The sequence below is a fragment of the Onychostoma macrolepis genome, chromosome 19, assembly GCF_012432095.1.
Source record: "Onychostoma macrolepis isolate SWU-2019 chromosome 19, ASM1243209v1, whole genome shotgun sequence".
Taxonomy (NCBI): Eukaryota; Metazoa; Chordata; class Actinopteri; order Cypriniformes; family Cyprinidae; genus Onychostoma; species Onychostoma macrolepis.
In genome coordinates this window covers 15,934,763-15,959,011 of record NC_081173.1, presented here as the reverse complement: position 1 = coordinate 15,959,011, position 24,249 = coordinate 15,934,763, and the positions used below count along the sequence as shown (strand labels likewise).

At 37.6% G+C, this 24,249-nt stretch overlaps 1 protein-coding gene across 1 annotated transcript in view; it reads right to left on the bottom strand.

Annotated features, from left to right (window-relative positions):
- Positions 1-46: 46 nt before the first annotated feature.
- Positions 47-24,249, bottom strand: part of cdk6 (cyclin dependent kinase 6) — a 38,909-nt gene continuing 14,706 nt past the window's right edge. The window contains exons 4-8 of the mRNA XM_058754147.1: positions 23,306-23,473; positions 10,064-10,173; positions 5,213-5,263; positions 4,977-5,112; positions 47-4,658 (exon numbers count right to left, since the gene is read on the bottom strand). Of these exons, the coding sequence (XP_058610130.1) occupies positions 4,509-4,658; positions 4,977-5,112; positions 5,213-5,263; positions 10,064-10,173; positions 23,306-23,473 (615 nt within the window). The 3' untranslated portion in view covers positions 47-4,508. The remainder of the gene's footprint in view (positions 4,659-4,976; positions 5,113-5,212; positions 5,264-10,063; positions 10,174-23,305; positions 23,474-24,249) is intronic.

Sequence of the window (24,249 nt, the reverse complement as noted above, 5' to 3'; positions counted from 1 at the left end):
AGCGTTTTGTTCTCTCTCATCAAAGAATTTCACAACCCAGTTTTACACGCTGGAATATTTATTTTACAAAAATACGAAAACGTCAGGCAGATACAGATATAAAACAAATGCAAAAGCAGCTTTTTTTCCTCAATGGCAGCAAATTGGAATCTTTAGGTGGGCCAGTTTATTAAAACTCATATAGGAGCCAGAGCCTAAGACAAACATTAGCAGCAAAACCAGTCCAGAAAAAAACAAAGATACAAAATACTACCATATTTCATTCACCCTTTCTTAAAGAAAAAAAACAGACAAAAAAAAAGTAATATGGTCCTAAAAGGGCACAATGACCAACACTCTCATTTGAATTTGGTTCTTGCAAAAATCGTACAACTCTTTGCACTTTACTGACAATAGTAGCTCAATGAAATGAATTTATCAACCAAGCATCTGCTTTAAATGTATGAATGTGCTGTTTTAACAGAAAAAACATAGCTTAAAAGAGATTAATTTTAAACTGAATTTCAGTATTTCATCAAAAAAAGAATATACATTCTACTTACTGTATGATTAACCATCATTACTGGACTAATCATGACTAGATGAACCAGACAAAACTTTTTTTTTTTTTAAACAAAATTAATGTCACATGCACGTGATCTACAGTACATCCACATGCGATTTCATTGCTTAAAAAAAAAAAAAAAAAGATGCTAAAGCAGAAAAACGCAAAATTATTTAGCAGTAGAATTACATACAGTTGAACGAGACTTTCAAAGCATTGATTTAAAAAAAAAAAAAAAAAAAATTACAAATATTTTCATGTACACATTTTTCCGTCCCCACATCTTACAACATAAAATTCCAAATAACAATTAAAAATGTACACCACAGATTAGGTGCTTACAAAAACAAAACAAAACAAAACAAAACATCACTCTCCAGCCAATGTGGGAAAAAAGAAAACCCTGACCAACTCTTCCCACTTCTAATCAATGTGCACAGTTAAAAGATGGCTAAAATAATTACTTTTTTTAAATGATAACACAAATCCATAAAACAAAGAGCAACAAATAAGAAATTAAAAGATATACATATGATTATAAAATAGAGATACATCATAGAAATCATTCCACTCAGTTTACATATTTTTTTTAAAGAATAAGTAGAATGAACCAAATACATTTGATGCAGTCTAAAGTGATATAACACTTGATTATCAATGAATAAAATATAATAATTAAGCTGCTGATACAATAACATTAAAGAGTCGTATTATAATGGTAATAATTGATTTTCATTACACAGTGTCTGTGCAGCAGCTAAACAGAATGAAAACATTGTGCACATTGATTAGAATACGTATTCATGGTGGATGATTTAGCATATTACATTATTGTGATTTAATGGATAGAAATTTCCAGCTTTATGATTTTTAAATTCAAAGTTTTCTCTGTCTGGAGTACATTATAAATTATTTAAGTCATAATGGGAAAACATGTAAAAATGGTCAAATACAATACAAATAAAATACAATAAAAAGAAACCAAAATATAATAATAGAATATTTAAAAAGACACTTTTATTGTTACTGTCTTCTTGAGAACAAGTTTGCCTAATTGATTACAGTTGTTCAAGTCTGCAGTGACATGAGGTGTAGCACCATTAGTTCATCACTGTCCAATCACAAATTTGAGTATTACATTGACAGAATGCCTTCTGAAGCATTACAGCCAACTAAAAAAGACGAAATGTCAATAAATAAGAACAAAATGTAGGGAGCAAAAATTATGTACCAATGTCCAGCAATTTCAAGCAGTAACGTAATTTGCTTAAAATGATATCCGATTACACAAATCAAATAGATTTTGAAAATGACTAACACTAAAGCAAATCATTTCAAACAACAAAAAGTTTAAGAAATCAACAACAGATTCACTAAAAAAAAAAAAAAAAACATATCATGGGAAAAAGCACTGAGATGGGCAAATATCAAAGGTGCTATTTTTTTCAGCATGACGTCATGCTAAAATTCAAATTCCATCACTAACAAGAATGGGTCGTACATTCGAAAGCCTAACATTTAATACATTTATAATGTTAAAAAACACTATGAATTATTCACCAGACTAACCAAGCTCAAAAAACGGATTAGTTCTATACAAGACCCACAAACATAAAGGCATACAGTTACATTGGTTTACATTATTTGATATCTAATGCCCTCTGAAATCACCAAATCCGATCACAGACTTATCTCGAGGAGGGTAAAGCTGTGCCAGCGTAACGTCAGTTCAGTGGAGATTTTAAAAATGGTGGCGTTATACACCAATCGCAAACTGAAATTTGTCAGATTGATGCATTGAGACAACGACTAGCTGATCACAGAATATTTGTGAAATCAAACATGTTAACAGTACAAAAGTTGCCGCACAACAGTGAACTAAAACATAAAATATAATATTAATATTATTATTATTAATAATATTATTATATAAATAAAAAATAATAATAAATGCTGAAATGCTGTATGTTTCATTATCCGTTCAAATTTATGGAAATGTAAGTGAACGATATAAATAACCCAAAACTATTTTATCCGGATAGCTCTGAGACCATAATTGATAAGGATTACTGTGAGATTAACAGTTAAGCTAAAACCTGAACCCTTGTTGAATCTAAAACTAGTCATAAATAGACCTGAGCATGGAATGTGACAGAATGAGTTTACTGATCCTGAGAGAATGAATCAAGCATCAGTGCTTAAAGGAATAGTTCACCCAAAAATGAACATTCTTTCATAATTTTCTCACCCTCATGTCGTTCAAACCTGCATGACCTGACTTCTGCAGAACACAAAAAAGAGTCTCAGTGTTTGTTTTTGTCCATACAATGCAAGTCAATGCTAACCAAACCTGGTTGGCTGCCAACATTCCTCAAAATATCTTCTTTTGTGTTCCACAAGAAGGTTTGGAGCAACAAGAGGGTGAGTAAATGATGACAGAATCTTCATTTTTGGGTGAACTAGCCCTTTAACTGTGTGAATGTTTTGTAGTACAACAGTGCCTGCCTATAGCTCCTCATCCCTCATCAAACAGCTTCACCTGGAATCACCAGGCTAAATGCTAAATTCCACAGCAGCGTCCTTCCTTCCCTCCACTTGTTCGTCACACGCTAAACACGAAGGCACTGAAAGCGACCCATCTAGCGGACTTTGTGCACGTTTTGTGATGATCTATCCAGACAATTAAGTGAAACTGGAAATGGAAGGATGTAGCATTGCGTATAAAGAAAAGAACCTGGACTTAATCAATGAGTTATACATGGGATAGTACATTACTCTCCGAGCCTCGAACGAATCTCGCAACCTGACCTTGAACTTAACACTCGCCAACTCTATAGCTACTTTTACTAGACTTTCATAACTACGCGCTAACGCTTTCATACATGTATTTCTGTTATCCATCTCTGCTTGTTTCTGCTCTAAATCAACCCTAAATTCAACATGCAACCCGGCGTGGGTCATCCTTCGACTACGTTGCGGCACTAAATCCCTGACGACAGGGTGCAGACTGTTTGGTATACGTATCAACGAGTTTTCTACAACAACCTACACCTTCAAGTTCACTAAAATTAAGACATAACATGCCAAAAAAAAAAAAAATGTCAACAATCAACACTGACATAATAAAATAAGTGAACAGGATGTGGAATTTATACTGAAGGAAAAAAATACAAGTACATTATAATATCAAGGAAATATGGTGTTAAATAGTGCTTCAAAGCGTTTGGTAGCTCTGTCCTGGACGATTCAAATGACACCAGGATGCTTGTGATGAAATGCCATATTAAATAGAGCACTAGAGTGTCTGTGGTTATGCAGTCATCCAAAAAAGTCACACGAGGAGATGTGTCCACACTCTCCTGCTTGAACTGCGAAGTAACAACGTGATGGAAAACAATACAAAAAAATCCTCCTGGCCTGTGGCTGAGAGGACTTTGGAAGTGAGAGCTCCAAAAAAAAAAAAAAAAAAAGGTAATCAGCGATTATATCTTAATGTGTAAAATAAGAGGTTCCGTTCAACGGGCCTGAATTTGCAGTAGTTGTGGTTTTGCTTTTGCTTAATCCATGTGAGACGGACACGGTCCCACGTAAGACCTTGCTGTTTTATGGCAGTGATGTGCGGCTAAGACTCAGTTTAGACCTTTACATTGCATTTATGCAAACAGACGGACGATCCCTGGCAGTGTCATGATGCAGCTTCAGATTCGAGAAGCACATTTTCCTCTGAGCAGACAAACTTCCTTTGAGGAAGGTGGGTGGGAGACGAGAGCAGCTTCTGATATTGTTAAACACGTAATTCCAGGCAGCATATTGTTGATCCGTATTAGCTGGCAGTAGTGAGGGCAAAGACAAAACACGATCGACCAATGGTTGCGGTGATATTTTTAAAAGCAGCAATGTAATGTTATGCTATGGAAGACTAGTTCATAGGGGGTCTTTGTCTACAGTGGGAAACCACGTCCTTTCAAGCAGCTCTCTCCTCCAGGGAGGGCTTTTTGCTGGGGAAGGGCTGGGCGTACAGGCTCTTGCTGGTGCTGTCAAGACTCTGGAAGTATGGGTGAGACAGTGCATCGTAAGCTGATATCCTTCTGGAGGGGTTAAATGACAGGAAACGCTATGCAGGGAGGAAATGAGAAGAGAAAACAATAAGTAAACACAATCTATGGCACTTGTATATAAAAGTCATGTGCTATTTGTGTCCCTTATATAAAATGACTTTTTTTATAACACACACAAACACCACACTATATACTGTTATAAAAAAGTAATTTACTGTATATAATGGAAGTCAATACTCTATTTTTTTTTTTTTTACAATAAAACATTATTTGTGTGATTAAATGTATCGAACTGGAAAAGGTATTGGTTTCATTGAATGACATTTAGTGTCAAATCATTTAAAATATCCTCAGTGTTAATATCTGCTACTTACAAGTAAAAGTGATTTGCCCAGCTCATCCATGTCAGGAACCAGGTCCTCTATGGGCTGGGGAGGGCGAGGGGAAAAGGCACTCTGTGGCAAGCCCACCTCCTGTGGCCAGTCCTCTGGAGAAGGGACCCCCACCACACTGGAATATCATAATAATTTTAATTGCGTCTCAATACAGTCTTATTAAATACAATTCTAACAATTGATTGTTGGAGTTACTAGACCATTATAGTACTTACTCAAAAATCTTGCCTAACTGGTCAACATCAGAGTTCCCACGGAAAAGAGGGCTGAAGAAAAAAGAAAGGTAAAAGATTGAAGTTAATTGCATGATTCATTTTACAGCAATAATTAGACTTAAAAAGGAAGTTTTGTATTCATACTAAAAAAACAAAAACAAAAAAGAAACAACTATAAACAAAAATAAATGAATCAAAATAAATGAATAAAATTAAATTAAACTTAAATACTGAAATTAGTCAATTAAAACTTCTTGAATTCTTGAATAAGTATAAAATTAAATGAATAAATAAATGAAAATAAATAAAACAAAGATAAACCAAAACAGACTAAAATAAACTAATCAATAAATAAAACTAAAATAATCTTGAATAAAAAAAACTTAGATCAATCAATAAACTAAAATAACTAAATAAAACTAAAATGAATAAATAAAAATAAAACCAGAACTAAAATAATCTTGAATAAATAAAACTGAAATGAATCAAACTAAAAATAAAACAAATAAATAATACATAAGTGAAATTAATGAATAAACTAAAATAAATAAAAAATCTTACATAACTAATAAATAAATGGCTTACAACATCATATGCAAGGCTGCACGGACAGTCATAAACCAAAGGTTATGTGTTTAGATGTACGCTCTTAATTCTGCAATAATCATGAACAGTCTCCTGCCTGCCTTCTAGAAGTGAAGGCGGCAAAGAGAAAGAAAATCCTTATAGGTTTCACTGTACAAATAAGGCCCTAAAGCCACATAACAGACATTGGTCCACTGTATGTGTGTTGTTTCCTGGCCAGCCTGAGGCTGAGAAGATCTGAGGGCTTTTTCAGCACATGCTGGAGTCCACCCGCCTGGACCGCTGCTGGTGCCTGTGGCTTCAATCCAGTCAGGACACCCGTGGGCGGGCATGCTTCCCTTGGCATTCACACAAATTCCAGGAGCCACAAGCACAGGCCTCAGTCTCCAAAACACACCACACGGAGTAAAAGAGAGCGAAAAAAGCTATTTATCCCTGCCGTCTGCTTTCGCTCTCCACATACCTCTATGTGAGTGAGCAAAAAATGACAGAACAGAAGCACGGAAATAAAGCTATATGTGATTTATGAGCTAAAATAAGCTCACTATCAAAGCGTTAGGTCTTTGACAAAGCTGCAAAAACCACACTTGTAATTCCCCCCACTGCCACCAGATGTTGCCCAACAGCAAGACAAGCGCAACCGCTCTTTATTCACAACCACATGGAGCATCAACTTGTTCTCAACTGTAATCAGACAAAGAGCCAGAACCAGAAGTGAGTACGTGCACATTTACTTACGCCTCCGTGGTGTTCAAACACCCTCAAGACTAATTTAAAGATTAGTGCGAAACAGACAGACAAACGTCTGCATATTTTTCAGAATGAAGAATGTGACTTGCACTATTCAACTTACAGCTACTATACAGAGGCGTCTTTGTACGGCTAAGATGCTGAACATTCTTTACAGGTGAGATGGACGCCTCGGATGCTCCCGATCCCTTTCACTTTGAACCCGCTTGTTAAAAAGAAAATTGCCATTATCATGCCTTTCACATGCCGCATCAACTGCTGAAGCCCTCAAAGGCAAAGTCAGTCCCGAGCAGTTAAATCAGACAAAAGCTTTTCTATTTTCTAACAGAGAGCGGGGGGAAAAAATCTCACCTAAAGCGGTGTCATGCCAAAACAAGTATGGCTGAAAATCTCTAAAGCACATTCTGCCTTCCCTTGGGCTACTTGTTAGTCTGAATGAATTAGTGGCTTTTTGCACAAGGCAGACATTATGCCGGGGCAGAGGCTTCCTGAGTGAGTGGGCACAGGCAGGCACACACCAGGCCAGTACACGCAGTTGAGTCACGCTCCAAGTGCCAGTGTCTCTATCCACATTCGACCCGCTCGACCTCTGGAATGCATCGGTGTATCTGAATCGGTGAATGCTGGCTCGCCGGAAAAGGTGTGAGTCAATGACAAATAGTGTCCACGATACAGAGAAGGAAAACTTTAGTTTAAAACACACGTGCAAGATTCTTGGAAAAGTGCTCTTTGAGTTTGTGTTGGTTTCATGTGGTTCAGGAATTTTTTTATTTTTTTTTTAAGAGAAATAGAGATTAAATGTAACCGACAATTCATAAATATTAAGCATTAATGGATTATGGCACCATATTACTTTTAACAACATGAACCAATAGACTTAATACATTTATAAATAATAATGGAAGTCTATGCCAAATTACTTGATACAAAATTGCCTCACAATTTACTTTATGCTACGCCTATGTCATCTGCTACAATGCCACACTGTCGTGAGCGTGCGTATGACTGTTAGTGAATACTAGAGATTAAGGTTTCTAAAGTTTTAAATATGGATATTTTTCTTACATAAACGCATCACTTCGCTTCAGAAACTTTATTATTAACTCCCTGGAGCAGTGTGGAGCACTTTTTATGATGGATGGATGCGCTTTTTTGGTCTTAAAAATCTCAACCACCATTCACTGCCATTATAAAGCTTAAAAGAGCCAGGACATTTTTTTAAATAACTCAGATTGTGTTCACCTGAAAGAAGAAAGTCATATTATTTACTCACCCTCAAGCCATCCTAGGTGTATGTGGTAATTTTCATTTTTGGGTGAACTATCCCTTTAAGGAGAATTTCAGTTTTGACTTTATGATAAATAAATATATCATAAATATACATATTTGAGCTATTCGATTATGGTAAAAATCATATTCATGGTTACTTTGGTCAATACTGAGATTTTCTACCACAATTACTTACTGACTTTTGGAAACATTGTCTTTTTATTAATGGATTTTCTTGAAGTTGTGTATAATCAATTATTATGTATAATCAAACTGAAAAACAAATTAAAAATAAAATGTTAAAAATAGATCATTTTCTTATTGTTATTTATATATTATATGCAGTACCTCTACTTTTTTGTGAGAGCAGCTTTAGGTTGTGAAAACAAGGACCTGAAAGCTGTCGCATGTTGACTCTTCACGCAATATGCTCAACCCTTATAAAAGCGGAATGTCAAAAGCACTTTATGTCATTCAGAAACACACTGACTGATCACTATATCCTCCAAGAGATACAGATACAGACTTGCATAAAGTATGTCTAAAATTTGTGCATTGTGAGCATCAGACAAGTAAAGATCTTTTATAAACCCTCAACAAAACAACTGGAGGCAAAACGTGTCAAAGACCCACATTACACAACCCTCTCCAGGAAAACACTGTCCCTTCAACAGTTAAACTACCTTCTTGAACAAAGCCATACAATATGTTGCTGGCTGAGGCGCTCTACATCTTTATAACTCTCAGGTGAATCGAAAACCTCCATTACTGGAGTTGGCGCATACAGCGAGGTGCACTTCTCAGACATCAGAGGAGAAACCTGGTCCCAGGTGCCCTTTAATCTGCAACAGGTGGCCTTTTAAAAAGCATTCTTAATCACCTGCAGGAGGAGAAAAGGTGTGCTGGTTGCAGCAATGAAAGCCCCCCTTACCCTTCCACCCTCAGGCACTCATGGAGGCTCGCCAGAAGCCCAGCACAGTGGCGTTTTTATGGCACATGGCTTTAGAGAGTGGAAACCGAACACTTGAATGGATATAACTGCTGTTTTAGGGTTCCTATAGTAATTAACAAACGCAAAGCCATTATTTAAATACGTAGTTATGTGCACACAACTAATCATAACCTTCCTATCTGAAAGTTTCCTATAGGATTATTGTATTAAGCACTGAGTCAGCTAATGTTTATCTACCGTTCCTGTAAAGCAAACACCATCAATAGATGGCGGAAGGGGTGGACAGGTGGGCCCGTTAAAATGTGAAACACAGGATGTGTGTTAAAATGTGTCCGTGCTCGTGTGTCTGCGCTTTCCATTACAAATCTCCCTCTTCATCCGATTATGCACTTGTTATGGCGCGTCAGGAGAGAAAAACATCAGCCCACGCAATCCCCCCCCCAAGCGACACGAGGAGGGGCGGTTAATTCAGCATCATCGACAGGGAGGAATGGAATGTGTCAACAATGCATATATACACATGAGCTTTTTCACGCACAGCACTTTTGAAACCAGTGCCTTTCTGGCACTTAAGACGCTTAGGATAGGTGACTGGTTTAATAAGAGAAATTGCTTCCTGGACATCATCTAGATATTAATATCTCAGTATTCTCACTGAAAATAAGAAATGAGTTCTGAAATGAGAAATGAGTTGTAGAACTCTTGTGTGGAGCAAATGTAATGAATCTTAAGTTTTCTCTTTTTAGAGCCTTAAAGAAATAGAATCATTTCAATGCACTACAAAGTTGGTGAAGTAGAAGCCCCAAAGAAAGAAGAACTGTTGAACCGTTAAATCCTGCTGTCACTGGATTGAGCAGCTTTAATAAATGTGTCAGTGTTGAGTTAAGCAGTTGGAAAGATTCGTTAAACCGCACACAGATGAACGGATCAGGTCTGTAGTGCCTGTCACAACCACGATGACAGTTTTTCTTTTTTTATGTCCGTTTTAATAACCTCAGCCTCCTGCAAAAATGTGGTCAGATACAGTAGGGACCTAAATAACACGTTTCTTCTAAATTTCATTTCATCTTTTCGCATTTCTGTCTTTTCTTCTCTTTTTTGTTATACCATACACATAAAACCATAAAATACAATAGAAAAATATAGTTTCTTAAAATTAATTACATAAAAATCATTATTTATAGACTCAAGGGAAATCCAAACTCTTGTTGCTCCCTCAGTTATCTGAGCATCACCCATCAGAATTCTCTGTTTTACAGGAAACGAGTTACACAGTAAATGCCGTGCAAACTTACCGCCGTCTGAACATCTCAGCAAAGATGCAGCCGACACTCCACAGGTCCACAGGAGTAGCATAGCTGGACTGAAGCAGCACCTCAGGAGCACGATACCATAATGTCACCACCTGCACACACACAAAAATAATTATTAGAAAAATGAGTACACCAGATATCCTTATTTACATGGCCTTACTAGCCATTATAGGTGTAAACTGGTATTAGATGCTCGTCTTTATATTCAATGAGTATTCTTTTAGGCATTGTATTGCATAATTGATTGGAATCACATCAGAATGAAGCTGGCAATGTCCACACATGAGCGCTTGTTCTGTCTATATATTCTCTCTCTACTTCTACAATGACCTCATTGACCAATCAAATGCCTTATACAGGCTGCAGGAGCCCAGGAAGACTCAGTATGCAGGATACTGCTGTTAACAGCTACAGTAGGGAGAGCCTCCAGACAAAACTCAGTGACCCTGCTCCAGGGTGGACGGCTTCCAGGTGCTTTCCCTCCTCAGTGCTCTCTCGCTCTCCTCCCAGTAGGCTCTGGGCCCAGAAACCCCCAGCCTTATCAGCCAAATCAGTCAGGCTTATGTTTGTAAGCAAAGCCTGGAGTGTATATCAGTGACTCGTATCCTAAAACGTGCAGTGCTCAAGGGTACGCCAGAGGAACTGAAGGAAAAAGGGTCATCCTTATGGTGAAACACAATGAAACTGACATGAACTTTATATAAATATAAACACACATCAAGAACTTGTTCAGTTCAATTTAGTTCGGACCAAAATCAAACACCTATACTTATCTTACCAAATACAGTAAAACATGTAAATTGTTTAACATATGTAATTTTACTGTAAAATACTGGTCAAATGCATGGATTTTTCAAGTAAAAATTGACCCATAAAAATCCCATAAACCTTGCATATTCAATTTTAAGGAAAAAAATAATAAACAAAACAAATACGGTACTTAATAAAATATACCTTATAATACACAGGCACCAATATGCCATCCTGTGAAATAACTGAAACATTGTCACCAGATTTTTTATGATGCATTTCTTGCAACCACAGCTGTCATTTTTTTTACTGTAAATTATTTATTTATTTTTTACAGTGTATAATCAATATAAATTTATTAAACCTAATCCTGAAACTATTCTTTCAATATAACATCTTAGGGTCTTTAAGCTACGGTCAAAATGCCCAACTGCGGACACAACAGTGAATCAGTTCTAGACAGCGACTACATCGTCAGCTTGAATTGAATGCAAATATTTCTGAATCAGTATTTAAATCATTCTAATTGTAAAGGCCAATGACTCATTCGTGTTATAATGGTTGCGGTGCGATATATGTTCACGTTCTTCGTATGTATAACAGACTATATTTAGTGAGGGGACCGCATGTGATGTGTTAACGCTTTTTCGTTTGTCTTCCTGGTTTAGTGGAAATGGGGAGGAAGTTGAAGGTGAAATAAAAGGATGAAGCATTTTGGCCTCTTTGTTGCATGTGACCACATCAAAAGTACATAACATTCTAAAATAGATTCTTCTGGGGAATTTCACTTCATTAGGAAAGTGGTTTTGTATTTAAAAGACTTTTAGAAGTCCCAGATCAGACACATAGTGACTCAAACCAGTTGACTCCGACTCAAATTTGTTTACTTGCATAAAAAAAACCCCACTATGATAAGGACAGTATAAAGTTTATATTGGCTCATCTAAATGCCTCCTACAACATTAAACTCTAAAGACTTCTAAAAGCCCATTCAGTCAAACAAGAACAACCATTTTAGAAGACAAGCCTGCAAGCCCAATAACCTGACTCTATCATCTTCAAACCAAATATTCTGGCCCAGCTGAGCTTGTTAACTGCAATTAAACAAACCCTAAGCCGTTGTCTTATCTAAATGCGTGCTACCAAAGTAGAAAAAAAAGAGGGTACGCTGCTTGACTTCTAGGAAGAACCACACACCGCCACTAACTGATGTTTAAGCTGCAGTATATCCGCTTGTATGACAGTGTTAATAAAAGGCCACACCGCAAGCATATATACACACGCACACAGTGGCACACACAGCAGCGCACACAGCATCTCACTAGCTAGCTGCAGCTTAGCAAAGGTTAAGATATACTGCAGTGATTAAACACTGTAAACCCTCAAAAGTACAAGACAAACTGACTGATAGCACTTCAGAATTATTGTAGCAAAGGCGCATGATAATACGCAATGCATTCTAAAAATGTCAGAATGTATGCAAGAGCCGTGGTTTTCTTCAATGTTTCTCTCATGGGTGACACTCGAAGATGGCAGCAGACTGTGACATATACCCACAGAGTTCCTCTGTCAATTTGGCACATGCCACAGTCTGCATCATGACACCAATAGTAACACACACGACAGTGTACTCGCGTCACCTCAGCTCACGTCAAACACAGAATGTATGTCAGAGTGGCTGTATCCTATGACTTCAAAGAATATGCATGTAGCTTCTGACGTAAATTAAAAAAGATTCGCAGAAAAAGAACCGCTTCATCACAATATTACCATTATTTTACCAAAAGTACAGAGAGACTACTGTACACGTAAGATGTAGCAAATTGAAAGCAAAGCAAGTTACGCAAGTCTTAGAAGTTCAAATCTGAGAATAACTTGCTTCATCCTGCGGGTAACTAAATTAAAAAGTTCTACCAATCTACTATCAGTATTTTTAGGTGCCCAAAGACGGTGCATACAATAGACAACTTTTGGAAGTTGCTCTATGTGGTGCTGTTGAATTTAAGCTGCCATTTTCTGCTGTCACACCTGGCATATTTAGTGACAGTGACCACCAAGCAAAAGCCTTATCTTAATGTTTATCTAAATGTGTAGGAGTTTTTATATAGAAAGTTGCCAAATTTAAATTATCTTAAAACTTGCATGACAACTGTACAGAAGCCTATGTTCATATGAAAGATTGCGCAAATAATTCTAACAGACATTACACATTCAAAAACAGCTAGCAGAATGTAAAAATTATGTAAAATAATTTAATAATTTTTTTTTTTAGCATACTACCATTAAAAAGTTTAGGTCAGTAAGATTTATGAATATTTTTGCAGCAGGGACACATTCAATTGATCAAACGTGGCAGAAAAGACATTGATAATGTTACAAAAGATTTCTATTTAAAAAAAATAAAAAATTCTATCAAAGAATCATGAAAAGAATGTATCAGAGTTTCCACAAAAATATTAAAATATTATTGATAATAATAAGAAATGTTTCTTGAGTACCAAATCTGAATGACTTCTGAAGGACTTGTGGCACTGGAGATTGGAGTAATGGCTGCTGAAAATATCAGTTCACCAGCTATCGCAGGAATAAATTGTAATTTATATTCAAATAGAAAACAGTTGTTTTCAATTGCAATAGTATTTACAACATAACTGTTTTTACTGTGTTTTGAACAAATAAATGCATTGAGCACAAGAGACTTATCGACTAATCTTACCAACCCCAAACTCCAACAGCCTTGTCTGTGAATACTTGGAAAAATCTGGGCATTAATGGGTTAACATTTCATCTTTGGACATGGTTTGCTTTTTATTTGATCGCATATAACGGTTGCTTTGAAAAGAATGTCCTTTCAGTGAAAAGACTCCAGTCTGTATACTTTTGAGCATGAATACATGCTAGCATTTAAAATTTCTCTCTCCTCCTCTCTAAGTTTCTAACTGTGCTAGTGGTTGTGCGACAGGGTAGCCTACAGAGGTTTTTCTGAAACTGGCCGCTAATAAAAGGGTCAGATAAAGCAGCTCTGGCTGACTCCAGATTAAAAGAGAGCATTCTGTGCATTCCTATCTGGTGAGACAGTGTGGGCCCTCTCAGCACGAGGGAAACCAAGAAACTCTTCTCAGTGCCACTGACCAAGCATATCCACAACAGCCCAGCAGCTCAACTCTTGCACTGGGCCACCCTGCACTTCTCTGTACCCCACTCCAGCTCATGCACTCTAGCCCCCATTACCCAAACCCCTCCTTTGATTTACCCCAATAGGTTTAAAACAATAGAGACACAATGTGATTCAGAATGAGCTTGGCTGATGGAGTTGGCTAGGAGCCTCTGTTTACATTGTCTCTCTCAAAGGAAGCGAAGGATGAAAGGCCCCTTCAACACAAGACGTTCATCCGCATTCTTTCAGGCCGCCCCCGGACACTTTTAAAAGGGGCAAGTCCACCAACTTGGCACAGCACAATGCTGCTTGCTAAAAATGAGCCTCCATGATGACCCATTATTCAGCTGGTAATAGATCAGTGAGTGATATCATTAGCTGGCTCCTGAAAGCCCTCTGCACACTAACAATGTGTAAAACTGCGTATTTTTTAAAACCGACTAGTTGGTCGATTGCATAAGTGACTAGTCAACTAATCTCACTTACTTGTATAATTATGCATTTCTTAAGGGCACCTTTTTTTTAAAAAAAAGCTAAGCGGAGCTCAGTGGAATGGAACAGAATGCTATTTATTTATAAAAATCTATTTTAAAAAATAGACGTTAAAGTAAAAACGAGATTAAAATTAAGTTAAAATGTAACTAAAATCAATATAAGTAAAAGTATTTCTTATTTTGATGAGCTGTATGGTGCAGAATGCTTTCCGTAATAAAATATTTTAATTATACACTAACAGCTAGACTGAATATACAGGCCATTTTTGAGTCTGCTGTGCTTGCACATTGCAGTCGTACTGAACAAGCCTCCCTCCAACCATGTTTTGTCTTGGGACGAGCCATTCTTTGCCTCCCAGTCAAACGGGCTGTAAACAGCATTATTGTGAAGCCCGAGGGTTTTCCCCTAAAAATCCGTTTCAAATGGCAACAATACCATCAGGTTTGGAGATTGGAGAAAAATATATGAAAGCCCAAGCAAGCAGCATGCATAAACTGTATACAGTAAAGAAAAAAAAAAAACCTCCACAACTGTTGCCAAAGTATGCAGAGCTTACAGGAATGCTGTATGGGGCCCTCTCTGAGCGAACAAAGAAAGCACAGTCAGACTCCTTTTCCCCAGCGCTACCACATCCGCACATCATTAGTTGGAAAATTCCTGATATATGCTGTAATTTTTTTTTTTTTTTTGCTCTGGTACAGGCAAGGCTTTAATATCCAGATGCCATTTGATCCTGCAACGTACCCCCAAATCAGTCTTTTCCTGGTTGGCCTGCAGCCACCGGCCCGTCAACAAATAGTACTGACAAGGTCCTGGAGCAAGGGTTCAGCGCTCTCTGTGGACCGCTAGCAAAAGAGGTCACACAGGAAATACCAAATAAGACGCTCCCTGTGCATTGTGCTGTGCCACTCTTTGTGTGTCTGTTGGTGTTTGGAAGCCCCTTGCTTTTTCCGCTTGATTTTTTTTCTCTTCCTTTCTCCTTTTTGGAATACCGGGGGAGATATCTAAACATTCCCAGAGTGTGCCGCACGTGCTCTCCTGCGTGCCATGTTTTCCTTTTTCCAGACATGCCGCTGCCTCCGAGTCTGTCCAAAGCAGAAGCACATTGTCTGGCAACGAACAAGCCGCTGCGCTCAGCTCAAACCAAGACCGGTCTAAAAAAAATCTGGCCAGATTCATCTGAGCCTAAACAATTTTTCATAATTAAGATTTATGTTTTGGACAGAATGTCTTGCTAAGAAACACAAGTATTTGGAAAACTCAGCGTACCAACCCCCTGTGCTTTTCAAAACTTGTTTCAACGGCAAACGCCCGTAGCTTGTTTCAGCCTGGCTAAATTTTTTGCTAAATCTAAGTGTCATGGTCACACGAAAGGTTTTATATGAACAAAACTCTTTTCAGTGCAGGGAAGTGCAGATGTCCGTGTATCTCCTCGAAAGTGTGACCTCTTTTGAGAGTGGGACATGGGGTCCTGCCAAGCAATGATGAGAATGCGATCTTGTTCCAGACTTGTTACTTCTGTAGAACACAAAAGACGATATTTCACTGAAAGTCAGTGTAGTCCAATGTTATTATGGACCCCATTGACTTTCATGGTATGGACAACAACAGCACTCTTCATATCATCTTTTGTGTTTCGTAAAAGAATGTCATACATGTTTGGAGAAACATGCGGGTAAGTAAATGACAGAATTTTTATTTTTAGATGAAGTATCCTCCAAGTAATATTTGATTAGAGTATTACTAGTTTATGTTGTCATGACATGCAACAAACATTCCAAACACAAAGCTAAAATAGAATGTACTCTGTTTAAACTTGTTTAAACTATTACGTTTCTGTCAGACTTCCATTAGCAAGCTTAATCTCTGTATCATACTCAGTTTAAAGGGGATGATCTGATTGGATACTGTTGCTTTGCACTGGACAGTAAAGCTGAGCTCAAAATGGAAATCCCATTAAGCATATTCATTTCGTAAAAAGGGTTGAATAATTTCTGCTGTCGAACAATGAGTCATTTCCCCTGCCCACACATGTATTGAAACACCTAAAGCCTCATTTAGGAATGCCTAGCTTCACTTTTGATCAGAGAAGGGACTTTTAAACACGACAGGTTGTCTGTGCGTCTCTTCCTATTCACATCACAATGATTATCGTCTGCAACAGCCTGCAACCAGGAGAGATTAGAAGAGGCGTGAGTCTCCGACTGCAAATCTGACCAGACGTGCTTAATGAGAGGACAGATGGAGTGGACCGTTAATTGCATTATCAGTTTGTTGGACTGTGGCCCTACTTGTCAAGCTGTTTGGACAGCCAAAAAAAGCTTTGCTCATCTTATTCATCTGCCAGAATAAGTAGCTACTACCCATGATTTGACCAGTCAAGTTGTGTAAATTGATCCAAAAAAGTTGCAAATGCATCTTTACACATATGAACAAGCGATCAAAAATGATACTCAAGATTCAAACTTGTTACTCGTGAAATTGAGCGTCTTTTTGAACAACTCCTTAAAAGAACCAACACATCATTTTTTCATGAATCGGACCACTGTTGGCACAAATTAATCAGCCAGAATGATTTGTAAGTGGTTCATAAGAGTCATTTGTTTGTACACAGAATCTGTTTCCATGATTCAAGTTATACACTTGTGAGACTTTCATAAGTTTAATTTTTTTGAACCGTGCAAACAGATTGGATTGATTCACAAACAGTTTTTCTGATTCAAACTGATTACCCTTGAGTTTGAGAGTCTTTTTAAATGATTCTAAATTATTTGTGAATCAGACTACAGTGGTTGCACTATATATGTTTTTGAAACCACTAAACCCAGCTCACAAAAGTTATTTGTTCTTTAAGTTAAAGTTATATGAATCCTTCCGTAAACTGAAGCCCCCAAACCACAAGATGTCAAATGACACAATCTGCTTCAGATTTGAACATATCCGTCATCCACGGTTGTTCGGTGAAACTCAATCAGCATTAAATTGTGGTATGGTTTGTGTTAGAGGACGAGAGTCCAGCAAGCTGTGGTCGCTAGGTGATACAAACATAAGGGATTCATTCTACCATGAGAGGGGAAGGAAGTGACAGGGCCCACAGGACTCCCACAGCACAGACTGTTATGAAGTTTGTGGTATGCAGAAAAACGGTTGCAGGAAAAGAGGGATTTTTATCTCAGCACAATTTGAGTCGCGACAGCCACTTGTACAGCAAATCTATACAAACCAACCAAAAGACTTGCAGGACTCATGCGCTTTTGGATCACTTCTGCAGATGGCATCTATTTCGGAAAGGCATATAAATACGTTTTATAAGATGATAAAAGGACTGGACAAACCCATTCGCTTTGTTCAATGCAAAAATGTTTGGAGGTCTTGCAGAAGGAGCATAGTAATAGTATGCTTACTTAACACTTAAAAGATGTAAAATTTGTACAACAATCAGTCGGATAAATGATCTGAGGCATTTGCCTGCTGTTCCCTAAATCCAATTTCATGAGCAATGCGGTGCACATGATGTTTGCTTGAGCAGGATCCTAATCGCTTTCATGGGACAATCCCAGCTGCCTCCATTTCTACAATAACTCCATTTGGTATAAAGGAAGAGGCCGCAATTGATTTCAACCCCATAGAGTACGCTAGATTACAGTTTGCATGCATCATAGTGTCAAGCGCAGCTTCTCACTGTACATGGGCTGCACGATATATTGCATGCGACTGTCATGCGCATTTCGTCAGTAAAGCTGGTTCTGTGATTAGCAGTAAATCTCCATCACCTGTTTTCAAATGGAGTGGCATTTAATACACAGAGCCGTAGTTCACCTACAAGCTATGCAATTCGTGCTCAGAATTGCAATGAATTGCCTGCGATATTGAATGTGATATTGTGTAGCTTGTCAGTGAACTACGGCTCTGTGTATTAAATGACCAAATTCCCTCCACTGGCCTCTGACCATCATGGCTTCCTAATCATCCCCATCCACTTGATTGGCTCTATGACTCTCTCCTCTCCACCTGTAGCTGGTGTGTGGTGAGCGCACTGGCGCTGCTGTCCTGTGGCTGCCGTTGCATCATCCAAGTGGATGCTGCACACTGGTGGTGGTTTGAGGAGAGACCCCCTCATGATTGTAAACTGCTGTGGGTGTACAGCAATACACAAAGCGCTATATAAAAATGCCTCATTCATTCATTCAAATGCCGCTCCATTTGAAAACAGGTGAATGGAGATTTACTGCTAATCACGGAACCGGCTTTACTGGCGAGATTGGCGTGACAAATCGCATGCGATATATCGTGCAGCCCTAGCTGAGAGACAAGCAACTAAGGCTGTCAAAATGGCTGAAAATCTAAATTAAAATTTTGTACTATTTTTTCAATATTTGAATTATATTCGAATTTTAAAGGCATAATTTCAGTTAGGGGGAAAAAAGCTTTGGGATTCTCTCCTGAGGCCACAAGAGGGCGCATCAAGCAAAATATTACTTAAGCAAGTTTATTCAAAGCAATAAAATAACAGGACATCTTTGAAAAAAAGTTCATAATGTTTAAAATAATGTTTATAAACCATACATAATTAATAAAGTTGCTTAAACAATTAGAAACAAAACAGCATCATGCATGTATCTAGCCTATAGTTTCATACAAAGGACCGAAAACCAATCACATTTAATTTTATTTAAAAATAGGAGATACAGTGGGATGGGGAATAACCCCCATAATGAATATTTCTTGAGACGTGTTTTTTAAAAGTTGAACTTACATTAATTTTACATGGCTTTCTAAACATGCAGCTCTCTTGTGCGAGACGCGAGTGCAACGGTGACAGATGTCCCTCTAGAAAATGCGATAAATATGCATTCTGTGTGAACGGCTTTGGTTTCAGTTTCACTGTAAACAAGATCTTCTCCGCACTGATGTTCTCCTTTTCCGCAATATTTTGAACGAACAACGTAGCAGCGCCGCATCTAGTGGGTTCAACTGGATAGGCTTACAAAAGCATTAAAATGCAATGATACTTACATCGTCGCCGCATTTCGTGCACCACTCATAAGGCTGCCTGACACACACCTAAAATTTGAATGCAACGTTTTTGCATTCGAATGTGGATTTTTATTTTAAATTCGATGAATATTCAAAATTCAAATTTCTTTTGACAGCCCTAAAAGCAACCTATAGGCTCATGCCTTTGCATGTCATGCAACGACATGCCTGTACCTACATTTTTTCAAGACTCCAAAAACATACCTACACATACAATTTACTGCAGATTCCAACTGAAATGGACACTAGAGGCAGTAAAACACCTACAACTTTTATTCCTTTAAACATTATGATTACAGAGAAGATTATCGATTGATAAAGACCTATTTTCACATGGTTACACCTCAAAAGGACTATTACCTTAGTCCATAATTTGTCAATTTAACTGCTTTGCATCACATAGCCAGCTTTATATGCATGGTTTTTCTGGCATTGTAAACTTGCTCAGTAGCTCACCTGTACAGCATTGTACTTGCAATTCAAAGTTAAGTCCCCACGAGTCAAGATAAACAGCCAAAACGGAATGGATGCTTCAGCAAATGTGTTTTTAATTTAATGTTTTCTTTTGTTAACATTATCAGTTTAGGGTAGGATTTAGTGTAGGTCATATGTTAATTTCAAACACAATAGAGAATTAACCTTTTATCTCCACTCACCGGATATTTAATTTTCAAACTGCTGCAATTTAGCATCCACTGTAACTAAACTTTGCAGGATTCACATTCATCTGTTTCAGATAAAATTTGAACGCACATTTAATGCCACACCCTGGAGATTTCACTCTGGGGAAAAAAGTGTCGCAGAAGAACTTGGTTTGGATAAAAAGGCATCTAATTTACCCAAAAAGACAAACAGGGAAAAAGAAAAGTTGCTGTGTTTTGTGTCCACGCTTTAGGCTGTCAATCAGAAGTGGACAAAAGCCGCCAAGAGAACCAGAGTCATTCTAATGATCAACAATGCTACGGACCCATGAGATTTGTAGGGTCAGGCTAATCTCCACCTCTCGGTGCACCCGATGGGTGGTCCATCCAGCCCTCGCTCGCTCAGTTTTTCTCAACTGCAAGGCGGGAGCGGAGTGAGAAGCCAGTAAAGCTAAGTTTTGTAGTCCCTATTAACATCTTTATCAACAATGATGACAAGTATATTAGTATATATGCTAAAGCTTAGCACATACATGGTATAAAAAAAAAATACATATAACATTAGGTAAGTACCACCAAACACTGCACAGAAAAACCCCAAAGGGGATATTTCTTTATGCAAAACGGGTATCATTTACTTCATACTAACTGTCTGATTTAACCTCCTTGAGTTGAGAACGGTAGTCTGTTTTGAATCATCGTAATTCTGCAAGCGTTCTGGTGGGCAGTTATGACTCAGCCAACCGGTCCATTCAGCACTTCTCAGGTCTTCGAATGTACAGTTTATGTCAGCATGGCAAACTAGTAGCTAACACCGAGTGTTGTCATAGAATAAGGAGCCAAAAGCCATAACAGCACGTCTGCTTTTGCATACACAATAACGACATTCCTGTAACTGCCAAGAGAGAGAGGAAATGGATTTTTTTAGCTGCTTGAAGGGCGGGTGATAGGGGGATTCCAGGCACGGGAACATTAATCAGGAGAGCCAGAGAGTCCATGCTCACTGTAAGCAACCCCCTGCCTTATCTATCGCCTGTTTTTTTCTCAGTTTGTGTGGGGTGTGGTAAAACAGAGGGAATATTTTCTAATGGTAGATTCCCAGGTGAACTCACAGAGACTCACCCGCCCAACGACTTAACAGCTAGAAGCCCCTTATTAAAGAACTGAAACAACGTTTTTTTGCACAGCAACCAAAACCACCGAAACCACACCACTGACAGAAGGCGCTGGCAGTCATTCAGACTCTGCAAACTGAATGAGATGTGAAAAAGTGTGTTAAATGTAGCATGCTTTTTCACTCTCTTGTGCATGTGATACGGACCATGGTAACAACTATAATTAGTTAGGTTAAATTTAATATTCGCATCTTGACATCTTAACTAAATTTAAAAATGCAATAAATCATCTATGTAAAATACATGCAAAAAATAGCTGCTGACTTAACTTGCACTTTCTCTAAGAAAAGGAAAGGCACAATGTGCTATCTTTTAACATCAAGAGCCATTCTCAAGATAATGTGACTTCAAAGGTTGGCAGGAGGGAATTGACAGGACTCGATCGTTCAGTCTATTTCACCTCAGATTAGGCCAAAGACATGGGCAGCCTCTGCAGGTTTCACTTTACACATTATGCGCTCGCTTTCAGGCACATGTCCGATGGGTAGTCTTTCAGTGCTACATCTGATTGGACATCACCCATATCTGTCTCAAGGGATCTATTTGTATGTATGATTGTATGTCACACTTCTAAAGCTACCAAGATATCAAATACATCCAAAATGACCATACTGTACTTCAGGATACTTAAGACGTTTCACCTGCATACATGACAGGATTTAGATTTTAAGGGAATTAAGGTACAGAGTGATGGTACAACAGAGAACAATGACACTACACATTGGATCTTGTACACAGTGCAAAAGTTGAATTTTGTACAAAGGTTACTACTACTACTACTACTACTACTACTACTACTACTACTAATAATAATAATAATAATAATAACAACAACAACAACAACAACAACAACAGAAGCAATTTAAATTAATATTTTAATAAATATTTTTATTTGTAAAATAACTGAAAAATACTTAAATTAAATATATTCAGTAAAAAAAAAAAAAAAAAAATATATATATATATATATATATATATATATATATATATATAAAATTATATACACATACATATATCTATATATAAAATACTTAGTAGTGTGTGCGTGTATGTAAGAAAAATGATTTTCTGATCAAAAATACAGAAAAGTAATTTTGTGAAATATTTTTGCAATTTAAAATAACAGTTTTCTATTTTAATATACTTTAAAATATAATTTATTCCTGTGAAGCTAATTATTCAGCATCATTATTCCAGTCATTCCATAAGCTTATTTATAATCAATGTTGGAAACATTGTTATGCTGCTTAATATTTTTGGAACCCGTGATACGTTTTTCAGCATTCTTTGATAAAAAGTTAAAAAGAACAGTGTTTATTCAAAATAGAAATTTTGTGTTACAATATACACTACTATTCAAAAATTTGGGGTCAGTACTTTTATTTTTATTTTTTTTAAGAAATTAATTTTATTCAGCAAGGATGTGTTAAATGGATAAAAAAATGATAGTAAAGACTTATATTGTTAGAAAAGATTCCTATTTTGAATAAATGCTGCTCTTTTTAACTTTTTTATTCATGAAAGAATCTAAGAAAAAAAGTATCACAGGTTCCAAAAAAATATTAAGCAGCACAACAGTTTCAACACTGATAATAAATCAGCATAATATTAGAAAGATTTCTGAAGGATCGTGTGACACTGAAAACTGGTGTAATGTCTTATGAAAATTCAGCGCTGCATTACAGAAATAAATTATATTTTAAAATATATTAAAATAGGAAACCAATATTAGAAATTGAAATAATATTTCACAGTATTACTGTTTTTTTCTGTATTTTTGATCAAATAAACACAGCCTTGATGAGCATAAGAGACTTCGTTAAAAAAAAACAAAAAAACATTAAAAATCCCAAACATTTGAATGTCAGTGTAAATGTGTGTGTGTGGCATTTTTATGACATCATATGAAATTATTTTAAAAAAAATTCTGCTGCTTTTCTGCTGACACTTGTGCAACCCTGTTACTCACCACGGAAGTAAGAGCCATCTGAAAGCTGTAGATCCGCGCCAGACCAAAATCAGCCAGTTTGATCTGTCCTCCACTGGTGACTAGAATGTTTTGGGGCTTAAGATCTCGATGAACCACACGGTGAGAGTGGAGGAAATCCAGACCCTGCAGCAGCTGGTACATCATATCCTGCCAAAACAAGACCAGAGTCATTCCAAATATATTTTAATAACCTAAAGTGGATTTCAAAAAAATGACTGAAAAGAACTAATATCAAGATATATATGTATGTATATATGCATGGGGAGGGAAAAAGTGTGCATGTGATGCCAATATGAAATCAGACCATGACACTGAAACTCAAAAACAAACAAGCAAAAAAAAAAAAAACACACACACACACAAAAAGAAGGTGGGGAGAAAAGACAGCAACTGCCATTTTCTTTAGTAGAAACTGTCGATAATGGTCAAATAGATAAGAAAAAAAAAAAATGGGGTGATGCGTAAGGGGCACAGAACAAGTCATCGGTTCGGAGTGCCGAGCGAGGAGCATTTGCTCACAGTTGCTGCTTGACTTGATCCAAAGCAGAGGTATCAAGCGGTGGCAGCCTACCCCTGAGAAACCCGCTGCCAAGACCTCACAAGTGACATGGATCTGAGCCCGCAGCACTGTTCATTCCCCAACCAGCTGGTGAGTGATTAAAACCATTGAAACAATGGGGTGCACACTCAAGCAGAAAACTGCAAACGGCGCGAGTCAGACCGGGCGAGGGGAAAGGGACGGAGGCCCTCACAATGTGCGCGCTGGGGGCCTGCACTGGGGAACGCGTGTGTGTCAGAGTCAGGCAGCCAGGATAAACAAGGAGCCTTTCTGAATGCCCATCCAGCCATGACCTCTCAGACCTTCAGGCACAGGCAGTTATTCTGGGAGCTCCTAAAACGGCATCACCCCCTACCAGCTCCTC